This window comes from Mycteria americana, chromosome 6 (genome assembly GCF_035582795.1).
Source record: "Mycteria americana isolate JAX WOST 10 ecotype Jacksonville Zoo and Gardens chromosome 6, USCA_MyAme_1.0, whole genome shotgun sequence".
Lineage (NCBI taxonomy): Eukaryota > Metazoa > Chordata > Aves > Ciconiiformes > Ciconiidae > Mycteria > Mycteria americana.
Genome location: NC_134370.1, coordinates 163872 through 175555, shown reverse-complemented (window position 1 = coordinate 175555; position 11684 = coordinate 163872). Strand labels below are relative to the sequence as shown.

At 42.5% G+C, this 11684-nt stretch overlaps 1 protein-coding gene across 13 annotated transcripts in view; it reads left to right on the top strand.

Annotated features, from left to right (window-relative positions):
- ALDH18A1 (aldehyde dehydrogenase 18 family member A1) overlaps window positions 1-11684 on the top strand; it is a 40396-nt gene that overhangs the window by 1434 nt on the left and 27278 nt on the right. For 4 of the 13 annotated variants that reach the window (XM_075504233.1, XM_075504234.1, XM_075504244.1 and 1 more), the window contains exons 2-7: window positions 637-742; window positions 1376-1484; window positions 1907-1968; window positions 2810-2917; window positions 8613-8652; window positions 8968-9074. In XM_075504233.1, the coding sequence (XP_075360348.1) occupies window positions 1953-1968; window positions 2810-2917; window positions 8613-8652; window positions 8968-9074 (271 nt within the window). In that variant the 5' untranslated portion in view covers window positions 637-742; window positions 1376-1484; window positions 1907-1952. Of the gene's footprint in view, window positions 1-636; window positions 743-1375; window positions 1485-1906; window positions 1969-2809; window positions 2918-5068; window positions 5288-8612; window positions 8653-8950; window positions 9075-10620; window positions 10640-11684 lie in introns of those variants that run through there. The other 9 variants (XM_075504237.1, XM_075504239.1, XM_075504240.1 and 6 more) reach the window with 9 other exon arrangements.

The window sequence follows — 11684 nt, the reverse complement described above, 5'->3', positions numbered from 1 at the left end:
TTAGTGTTTCTTCACAGGAGATATAACAGGATCAGATTAGAGGTTTTTTTAAGAAACCTGATAGCTCTCTGAAAGAAGTAATAAAAATGTAGATAAAGGAGACTTAACGAGCAAAACTTACACAGTTTTCCAAAAGCCTTTGGCAAGTATCCCTGTACTATAAAGTTCAAGAACAGTTTTATTTTCTTAAATGAAAAATAACTAAAATGTTTCCATAAATGCTTATACCTGTGCTGACTCTGTACCCTAAAAAATGATGGCTACTTGGAAGTGTTTACTTTCTTTCTCTTCTTGGATTTGTCTTGATGAGGCTGAGAAGCAATTTATAAAGGGTTAAAGTTTTCTTTTTCCCTGTTCTATAGAAAGATATTTCTATTTAGTCACTTTAGAAAGTTTGTTATCTTTTCTGTATTTGTGTCAGTAAATAATTTTTGTTGTGTTAACTGCTTTGTTTATTTGTTTGTTTGCTGTATTACCTTCCTCTTCGAAGCTACTTTTCACCAGGGTTGTTATAGAAAGTGTATTCAATAGAGTGAGCATCTCTCAGGCTTAGCTTCAGTAATTTTTCAGCTGCTCTCGTTGCATGTTGTATTAGTAGGAATATGAAAGCAGTGGTATTTTTATGTTTTTCTGCAGCATCCAGGGAAGAAAACATCTGAGAGTCACTGTGGATGATACTCTGAAAAGTCAGTTCAAGGTGCAGCGAATATCAAAAAGCAAATAGAATGGTGGAAATTACCTGGTAAGGAATGAAGTGCAGAATTAAAGATCATATCACGCCACTATATAAATCCTTGCTTCGTCCAAGCTTGAGTTCTCTGTGGAGTTCTGGACTCTCCCTTGGGTAATATGCTGTACTCAGTTTAGGATAATCTGGGAGGTGGAGGAAGAGCAATGGAGATGAAATAGCCTCGATATAAGGAGAGCAAGAGCATCCTGTACTGATTTATTAGTGGCAATCTAAGGAGTTGCTGTGCTTCTCTCTTGCTGGTGCTAGTACTCACATGATTGTATAGGCAGGTGAGTCAGTTGGTCTCTGACCAGAATATTACCATGATCAAGCTGTTTTTCGGAGCGGGGTGGGAACTGCAGCTTTGAGCAGGAGAGGTGGCAAAACTGGTGCACTTCTGGTGCTAGAGTTGTTTAGGGACAACTTGAGCATCACAGCAGAGGGAGGAATGAGAGCGTGGGTGCACTACAAGTCTGTAAAATCATGAGTGGTGTGGAGAAGGTGAATAGCCCCAGAGCCACACAAAGCTGGAGACCGGGAGAGTATTCAGTTTTAATTGCTTTCTTGTCCTGCCCATGTACTTTACTGGGCATCTGACAGACTGCTGTTCTACTGATGCGTTTTATTTCTTATTTTCCCCATTAGGATTTGGGTGTCAGCTTATCCTTTATAGAAACTGAATGCCATCTTGTTTCTCCCCGACCCCAAAAGAAGAGGGAAACACATTGTGAGGGCAGAGAATAAAAAAGGAAAGGTAGGTAAAGGCAAATGGCTTAAAAATGAGGAACTGGAGGGAATGCTGAGCTGAGCACACATAGTTTCCTGAGGTTGAGATGCTGATGAATGCTATTTTGAGTGGTGCTCTTCTTGGAGAAATGATAAGACAGGGGCTTAGAAATAAATCCTACAGTTGGTGAATATTCCCTAGTTTTTCTTAGGAAGTTATGGCTGGCTGGCTTAACCGTTGCCAGAAGGCAGTTGTTGAAGAGGTTCCACAATGGGGCTTTGGATACAGAGGGTATGAATGAAAAAAAAATTAGTAGGGCAAAAAAGTGCAATTAAAGTTTCTGTAAGAGGTTCTGGAAGAGAGGCTGACACCCAGGGTACTAAATGTAGAAGCCAGTCTTTCTCCTGAAATATTAAACAAGAGTGCTGACTTCAGTCTACGTTTTTCAGACTTCATTCTATCCTTGCATTTCCCTGGCTACAGTTTCCCCCGGATATGAACATGTGTCCAGGTACCTGATTTGTGTCTTGTCGCTTAGTGGCACTATTGTCACTCTACTAACCATAGCTATTACAAAATTTTTGTTCAGTCTCCCTTGCTTTTCCTAAATGATCTTTGGCACTTATAGAACCCTCATTTGATGGCTGTGGGGAAACTGGAACAGAACTGGGATGCTTGTTCTATCATCTTTATCCTTAACAGCTGGTGGAACCTGTTGTTTTGCTGCTCAGTGCTGAAAACAGATGGTAGAAGAAAGTAGCCAGATTTGATCCAGGCAAGAGTAGAGAGATGATGTTAGGAGGAAGGAAATGCTTGAAAGATGCTAGCTAACCTTATCTTGAGGTTTCTTAGTGACTACTAGTGCTTGATTAACCTGTGTCCTTATGTTCCTCACTTAGTAATCTTGATTAAAGCAGGTACTCTGTGTGATTTTTTTTTTTTTAAATTTTTTTTTAATTAGGTGAGGAAAAAAGTCTTTGCACAGAGATACACCTGTTTGTTGCAATTGTGTCTCAGACTGAAGGTGGACTGCAGCATGTCTGCCTACACAGATTGTTAATACCCTCAGGATGGTTCCATGCTTTTTCTTGAAAATGGAACTCTTTTTAAGATTACTCAAGGTGTTCACTACCCTTAGCTATCTGAAGCCACCGTTTTCCATTGCTCACTTCCTACTATGCTTGCTGTACACTGAGGTAAATAACTGCTGACCAGGTAGGAAGTCTAGGATTTCTTGCCATTAACAAGCATCCTTCCATAAAAACTACTGGTTTCTTGTGGCAAATGAGTACTGGTTTAGTTTCTGTTCAGTTTCTGTTCATTTTCTCTTACCAATTCTTCCTCTATTTCAGTGTCTGAAAAAGAAAAGCAGCTCTTCAGTATCTGTATCAGAGGGGAACCTGTTGCTTTTTATTTGGAAGCAAAGTTCAAAGAAGTTGCGTGTGCTAAAAATTGGCCAGGTGAGACTAAAATGAGGGCATTCCTGTTTCTTGTTAGCTGTTTAAAAATCAAAATGAAGGCTTGGCTTAAAGTAAAAAATCAGCTGCTGTGATATATCTTTAATCACTGTTCTGTCTTTTTTGCGAGTGACCAACATTCTGGTGTTGGCATTGTCTTTGTTCTGCAGTTATACACATCAGGTTTGTCTTTGCTAATAATTGGAGTGGGGAGGAGGGGAGAGCAGGGCTTATGTGCACTATGATGATTAAAACAAATTTCACTTCTGGCAAAGTGGAAATCTCCAGATAGTCTTCAAAAAAAGTGATTACCTTGTATTTATTTTGGTTTTTTTTTTGGCTTGGCTGATTTTCCCTCGTGTGGAGATAGTGAAATCTTAAAATGTCAAATAATTGTAAATTGGGTCTTCTATTAATTCTTGAGACATTGAGGTTTTTGCAAGTGTCTTGAACCCTACCCCCCAACACGTGAATACTGTTCACTCTTCATGAGGCTTTCTCCACAGTCACGAGACCTTCAGAGAAGATTGTTTCCTGATCCCAGAAGGTGATGCATTAAAGATTAAAAAAAAACCCCAAAAAACAATAAAACAAAACCACAAAATAAACAACCCCCCAAACAAAAATATCCCACAAAACAAACAAAAAACCAAATACTGTCTTGTAACAACATGAGAATTAGTGCTGTTGGAATTTGTTTGAATTCTAATAGGAAAATAGGAATATAACAGTGGTAAAACAGGTATAGACAGAAGACAGTGTAACTAGTATCTGAGTTGAACTGAGGAACTACTATAAATTTTGTAGTGTCTTTGAAGATGAGAAACTGTAGATTTATGGTTTCTACTAATTGCAGTGATAAGAGTGCTTGCAGATGACCCCAAATTGTGCGGGAGTGTTGATCTGCTTGAGGGCAGGAAGGCTCTGCAGAGGGACCTGGACAGGCTGGGTTGATGGGCTGAGGTCAATTGTATGAGGTTCAACAAGGCTCAGTGCCGGGTCCTGCACTTGGGTCACAGCAACCCCATGCAACGCTACAGGCTTGGGGAAGAGTGGCTGGAAAGCTGCCCGGTGGAAAAGGACCTGGGGGTGTTGGTTGACAGCCGGCTGAATATGAGCCAGCAGTGTGCCCAGGTGGTCAAGAAGGCCAACAGCATCCTGGCTTGTATTGGAAATAGTGTGGCCAGCAGGACTAGGGCAGTGATCATCCCCTGTACTCAGCACTGGTGAGGCCGCACCTCGAATGCTGTGTTCAGTGTTGGCCCCTCACGACAAGAGAGACATTGAGGGGCTGGAGCGTGTGCAGAGAAGGGCAACGGAGCTGGGGAAGGGTCTGGAGCACAAGGCTGATGGGGAGCGGCTGAGGGACCTGGGGTTGTTGAGCCTGGAGAAAAGGAGGCTGAGGGGAGACCTCATCGCTCTCTACAGCTACCTGAAAGGAGGTTGTAGAGAGGTGAGGTCGGTCTCTTCTCCCAAATAACAAGCGATAGGATGAGAGGCAACAGCTTCAAGTTGTGCCAGGGGAGGTTTAGATTGGATATTAGGAAAAATGTCTTCACCAAAGGAGTTGTCAAGCATTGGCACAGGCTGCCCAGGGAAGTGGTTGAGTCGCCATCCCTGGAGCCATTTAAAAGACGTGTAGATGTGACACTTAGGGGCATGGTTTAGTGGTCGACTTGGCAGTGCTAGGCTTATGGTTGGACTCAATGATCTTAAAGGTCCTTTCCAACCTAAATGATTCTGTGATTCTCTTAATTTAGAAATGAATGCAAATGGGATATGGGAGATAAGCGAAGAGCAAAGCCAGCACTCTTGCCCTTGTTGGAGGGGTTTGGGCTGTGGTGGAGAAAACAAAGGAGGTAAAGGGCCTAAGGAGGTAAAGCCACTCTCAAGTTTGGCTACAGATCCCTTTCATCTGCTGTCTGCATCAGACTGCAAACATCTGAGAACGGGGAGAATCAAGGTCAAGGAAAGCTGGATGTGGGAGGTGGTGAGGCAGCCTGTGCTGTGGGTAGGGCTGTCTGGACTAGTCTGGGACTAGACAGAAAACAGTTGTTAGTGCTGTAACCTGTAAAGCCCTGGATTTTGTGCTGCAACGTGGAGTGGAATTACATCATCTGCTGGGGCAGCAGGAAGGGAAGGTGTGCGTGCTGGCGGAGGGCTGAGGCCGGAGCCGCGGAGGTTACATCAGCCGGCGGCTGGTTTCCCGCCCGTGCCTGCCGCGCTGATGTGGCTCCTGCTGCCGGGAGGCCGCGGATTGGCTGCGGCGGTCAGCTGGGCCTGCCCCGTCGCTGGGGCAGCGCGGCCTTCTGTGGTGCCTGCCGGTGCTGCTGCTGCAGACATCTGTGCCCCGGTTTCAGCAGGAGGGGTCAGGTACGGAAATTCTGGTGGGTCCGAGTGCTCGGGCCGGGAGTGACGCCTGTAGGTGTCACTGGTAAGTGTGCAACAAGTAATTTGTCTGCGGCTGTATTTTGTTAAGCTAAACGTCATGTCGATGCTTGAGTGGGTTCTGCTGCTTGCCCCTAGTGTGAATCGCTCCGTTCCTCAGCTCGTCCTTTCCAGGGCAGGCAGCTGGAGGTCCTAGTCCTGTTGCTGTACGGCCCCGCTTGTGCTGCTTAACGTATTTGTAGGCAAGGTGTAACAAAACGGAACTTCCGCAGATGCTGTCTTTTGAGATACTCAGACTGAAAACAGTTCTAACAGGCCAGTGACAGGGTTTCATTCTGCTGCGCAAAGCAATGCCAATCGATGCAGACTGCCGTGACCACACTGTCCTGCTGGAATGGATTCTTGGTAGAAAGGAATTGTATGGTACATGTTGCTTTGAATTGCCTCTTCTCTGTGTGTATAACTTCTGTAGAACCTGGGCAAAGCTATTTGCAAACTGTTATAAAGATAATTTATTTGAAGCATTTCTGTTTTAGTCAGTTCTTCTGAACTGGCTTCCCTCTGGGAATGCTTCTTGCTTTTGAGTTTGCACTAGGAACTGCAGGTTTTTTTTTTTTTTCTTATAAAAGTTTTAGTTGGTAAGGTAACAAAGCTGTTTAAATAACAAAACCCCCTGAATATTACAGAGGACTTATATGTGTTATGGTAAAGACTTACTTCATCAAAATTGTGTGCATTTCCTTGGAACTTGATTTATCTCTGCTTAATTGCTTAAGTGTAGTACAGTATAGCTCTTTCTAATGGAGTTTGGTTTCCCGATTTTTTTCACTTGTGGAATGTCGTAACGGTTAGTTGAGATATCGGCCTTTAGGTATAAAACTGTGAAAAAAGTTTATTTAATTTTACTAACTCATTGCAAATAGTTGTGGGCATCCCATGGGCCTGCAGCCAACAGACTGAAAAATCAGTGTTATAGATTGTTGTTGTTAAAGGCACCATTTTTAGGATTTGAGACCTCTGATTGCTTGGGAAGGTGACTAAGTCTCTTTATACTGATCTGGAACAGAATCTAAATGTACTGTGCTACTTAACAGCTGTTATGAAGATAATAAATTCAGGAGAACTAGCCAATAGTATTGCTTTCTATGAGCGATAATACAAGGATAACGTTTATTATTTAAAGAGATGATGGGAGACTGATATTTTTAAAAATAAGGTTTGGATACTAGTTTGGAAGGAGTAGGTTTTCCTGATAATGAAACAAATGAATTTTTAAGCTGATGCTAGAGCCTTGGAGAAATACCTGAATAATGCATTTTGTATTTCTTTTTATTGCTGCCTCCCCTCCAAATAAGTCAGAAGTTTTAAATTATGTACCTTTTTTGTTACTGAAGACCAGAACCATTACAGGTATGGAAACGGGAGTGGACTGGAAAATGAGGATTGAAATTAACTCCTTGATTAAGTGAGAGGAGAGAAAGGAGTTGTTTTGCAGCCTCGGACTAGCCTGAAAGAAAGCTTGTAATTTATGACGTGCCCTGTGCTCTGTGTTTTCTGGCAGCATGATTCCCATTTCACGTATCTCTCTTTCTTTTCTTGATGTCTGCTGCTGCTTTAAAATTTCCGTTTCTGTCTTCTTGTTAACTTAGTCTCCTTGCCTTTTCTCACAAGCTAGTTTCAAAAACATGCTATTTCTTTCTAATATTTTTTTCTTCAAAAGATCCACACTGTCTGCCACTTCTCACTCCTCATTGCCCGCTCTTAGCAAAGTTGTCCCTTGCAAAGGGAAACGGGAGGCAGTCTTCCAGAAGGACAAGGTTGCTCTTAGTTGCAAGCAGCCCTACAGTGAGAATGTGAAGTGGTTCTCTGGCAGATCAGTAGGAGCAACCAAGGAGACAACATAGCTTGATCTAGCTAGTATGGGTCTGCAACACCAGGTGAAGATTATTACTGTAGTGGGAGTCGAAGGCCTGACAGGAGAGGTTGTAACAGGAAATGTCTGGGGGTGAAACTTCAGGTAGAGTGCCTGGTTCCGTTCCCTAAGGGAGATGATCTGTGAAGGTAGCTGAAGAGGAATAGGCAGTTCCACTCAGGATAATTGTGGTGGAAGGGGTTCTGGATAAAGGACCTGCCATTTGCCAGTTCAGGTTGTCAGGAGCTGCTGGACTCTGAGCATCCCTCTGAGACACAACTAAGACCCTACTGGGAAGATGATGGCTGACAGTAGATGCCAGGGTGAACTTCAAGGTGGAAGGGTCAAACAGCCAGACATATGAACAGTGGGAATTCTTGTGCCCCCCAGAGGCAGGTGCATGAGGTGCCTGGTAAGGGTTCGAAGAGGGAATGTCTAGTTGGTCCTGTTCACCAGCTCTTTTAAGCTTGCCCTGTTATGAGAAGAAAACTTGAACTACTTGCTCAGTTGTATCATCTGCTCCAAGTCCTTTGTCTGCCTCATCCTGGCAGTGGTCCAGACTGCCATTTCAGATGAAATATAGAACTGGAGGGACATTGCAGATGAGTATTGTTAAAATGCCATGCTGTGTAATCTTTACTAGATGAAACAGGAGAACCATTATCTGCTGGTGGCTGCCTTGTCTTATGTAGAGGTGTATATTTTGGTAAGGATTATAATGAGGTGTAATAACAATACACTGATGCAGGGTAATAAAGGAACTTGAAGTGCTCATGTACATGTATGCCGGAACGGCCAGGTGCTGTAATTGTCATGGTACTTGTAATAGCAGTTTTCCAATGCAGTTACTCTGAGCTCTCCTTGTCCTTTCTTTGATACCTCCTCCCTACTGCAGCTTGTGCAATGTTGTTTGCTCTATTCCAATGGTGCAGAGGGATGGATTGAAAGTAAGTAAAGGAAGCAAAATTTTGTAAAAGGGGAAGGAGAGCTTTCATGGCTTAAGCACTGTCTGGGAGAACTGGGTTCTTGTTAATCTCCTTTGTTTCCTTTGTGATACTAGATGCATTACTTCAACTAGACCTGCCATAGGAAATTGCTAATTGTCTGTCCCCTGTTTGCTGGGTACTTGCTCTAGTGGATTTTGAGTTACAAGAATCCTGACTGTTTACAAGTTCAGTCAAGGGAAACTAATGCCAAATACCTCGGAAGCTGGTGTCCTTACTTGTAATCATGGTTAACATCTTGTCATTTGGTAGTGCTCAGGGAAAAGTGAATCAGCATATCTTCTATATTGACTAGGGCTGAGATTCATGAGACGTATAGTAGATGCTCTGTTGTGGGGTGTACGGAGAAGTTTGGATGATACAACCTCTCTACATTTTTGGTTTTTTCTTCCAGGCTTCTCTGTGGACAAAGTTATGACTTTTCTCCATTGTAGGTACATTCACTAACAGTCTTTTCCTTCTTGGGGAACCATGTTTTGTTCTTGATCTTTAATAATGATCTTCTGCCAGCAGGTAGGGAACAGGGGCCTTCAGTTCTTCTAAGTCACAGTCTGAGAATTCTGCAAAATGGAGAGAGTGGGCTGTCTGTCTCTTGCACAAGAAAATTACATTAAGACTGTACAGGACAAAGGGGAGTTGGGGTGGGGGGGGCAGGTGAGGAGAGAAATATGGATGGAAATTCACTGATATTTAACCAGTTTTCCCCCTTACTCCCTTCCTTTTAACTTACAGATATCCTTGATTTGCAGAAGGCATCTCAAAATGTTGTGTCGAGCTGCTCTGAGCCCTCTTGTCCGTTCCCATGGATGGTGCTTTGTGTTATCGCCACATGCCATCGCAGCCATTTCCTGTTTATGTATGTATGAGAGAAAGCACACATTTCTAATAATGTTGGTCAGTATGTGTCTGGGCATGCCTATGCTCTTTCCTATGTTGAAAGGAAAATCACCTCATTAACATCATTCAAAAATTACAGTCCCTGAAGTGAGCTGCAGTTGAAGCTCTACTTTCTTAATGTTACTTTCTCCCTTGTAATATTCAGCTGGATGTCTGAGAGAGTGTTTTTTTCATTCTGACTTGCATTTCAAGCAAAAAAAAATCTGTTGTGAAAGTACTGCTATGGTAAAAGTTCTTTATTTCAACCTCATACATTCCTGGAAAACAAGATCAGATTATGCCATCTGCATTTTCAGCCCACACATGCCTTGAGTAAAGCCAGGTGTGAAGCTCAGATTTATTCAGATTAAAGTGGAAAGATGCTTGCAGGAAACCTGAGTGTAAATACATAGGTGCCCTGTAAATAGTTGTACCTTGAAAACCTAACGTGAGAGAACCATTTACTGTCTATTTAATTAGTGGTCTGAAATAGAGAAGGCAAGGATAGAGAGACTCTTATTAGATCAAGAGATTAACTATTTACCATTGCATGCAAGATTAATTTCCCATTGGTCTGTGTGTTAACAGTTCTCTCTTGTTGATATTTATATGAATTAATAAATGTTGAAATCTTGAAAATGTTAAACTTGTTTTTTTCTGAGCTATAAGTCTGTTGACTTCTGCATTTGTAGTATTTCTAAATATTCCTCATTTTCCAAAGTCAGTAAACTACTCAGTTAACACTGTGAAAATTATTCCTTAGTATTGACAGTAGTCAGTATCCAGTATTGGAGCGACTCTGGTTACTTCATCAATTGCATTCTAAAGCTGTATTGAGCATTTATCACAGTTTTTTCTTTTGTTCTCCACTGTTTCTCTTGTGACCCTGTTCAGCCTGTGTGTATTTTGAAATTCTGCTGCTTTACTCCTGAGAAGCAAGCCTCATGCAGGCTACATAAAAGGATCTGCGGTGCCAAATACTTAAGTCTTTTTCATATGTTTCCCCTTCTTTAATAAAGAAGTGAAACTGTTGACAAGGTACTGGATATAAACACTGGAATGCCTAGAAACCTAATTGTCCAAAAAGTTGACTGGATGGCTGTATCAGTTGCTCTGTAATTGCATATGAAGCAAGTTAATGGGCTTGCATTGCCAGAAATGTTTTGCGTATGTAACCTGGGAGCTGATTTCGCCTCTCAGTCCAGTCTAAAATAACTAAAAAAGATAGGATTATGCAGTCATAGAGCAAGGTTAGCAATTAGGACTTTAGTGGAGATGAATGAAATTCTCTGCTTGTTCTAGAACCGTTGTTTTTTTCCTTGTTTTTTCTGAAAAAAATAAGTGGTTTCTTTTCAGATACTGGTTATCCCTCAACAGCTGCCTTCTTGGAACCTTCTAAACCCTGAAGCTCTAGCCAAGAGAATTGGAAATAAATTGGTTTTACTCCTTTCTGGTCATACTGTGTGGGATAGGCAAATACTATATAGTAATGTATAATGCTGGAAAGCACAGTTAAATTGGACTCCTTCACCTATTCTTTCGTAGGTATTGTAGGCCTTATTTACATTCACAAGTATTCCCTCATGAAAATAAGGGGCAAATGAAACTCATCTCCAAATTACATTTGCTACTTTTATATGTGTGACATGTTAGTGCAGCCCTCAGTTATGATTAATCATGTAAGCTTCTTCTGTGTGTATAACGAACAAAAGATTTATTTATTTAAAACATTGTTAATTTACAAGTTTCTCTTTTCTGTAGCACTGTGTTCATTCCTGTCTTTCTCCAGCAGAAGTAACGCCCAGAATAGTCACTTTAGGTTATAAATGAATCTATTTTGTATTATAGAGCATCAAAATTAGAGACTGAATGGATTAAATAAAATCAGATAACTCTGACTATGACATAGGATTCAGTTTGCTGATTTGTGAAGAAGCCTCTACATCTTCAGATAAGATATTGGTTAGAATTGATTAGAATAGAATAGTTCAGGTGGAAGGGACCTACCATGATCATCTAGTCCAACTGCCTGACCACTTCAGGGCTGACCAAAAGCTAAAGCATGTTATTAAGGGCATTGTCCAAATGCCTCGCAAACCCTGACAGGCACGGGGCATCGACCACCTCTCCAGGGAGCCTGTTCCAGGGTTTGACCACCCTCTCGGTAAAGAAATGCTTCCTAATGTCCAGTCTGAACCTCCCCTGATGCAGCTTTGAGCCATTCCCAGGCATCCTGTCCCTGGACCCCAGGGAGAAGAGCTCAGCACCTCCCTCTCCATGTCCCCTCCTGAGGAAGCTGCAGAGAGCAATGAGGTTGCCCCTCAGCCTCCTTCTCTCCCAACGAGACAAACCCAGAGTCCTCAGCCGCTCCTCAGAGGACATGCCTTCCAGCCCTTCACCAGCTTTGTTGCCCTCCTCTGGACGCATTCAAAGACCTTCACATCCTTCTCAAATGGTAGGGCCCAGAACTGCACACAGTACTCAGGGTGGGGCTACGCCAACACTGAATACAGCAGGGCAATCCCCTCTCTTGCCCGTCTGGTTATGCCGTGTTTGAGGCGCCCCGGGATGGGGTTTGCCCTCTCGGCTG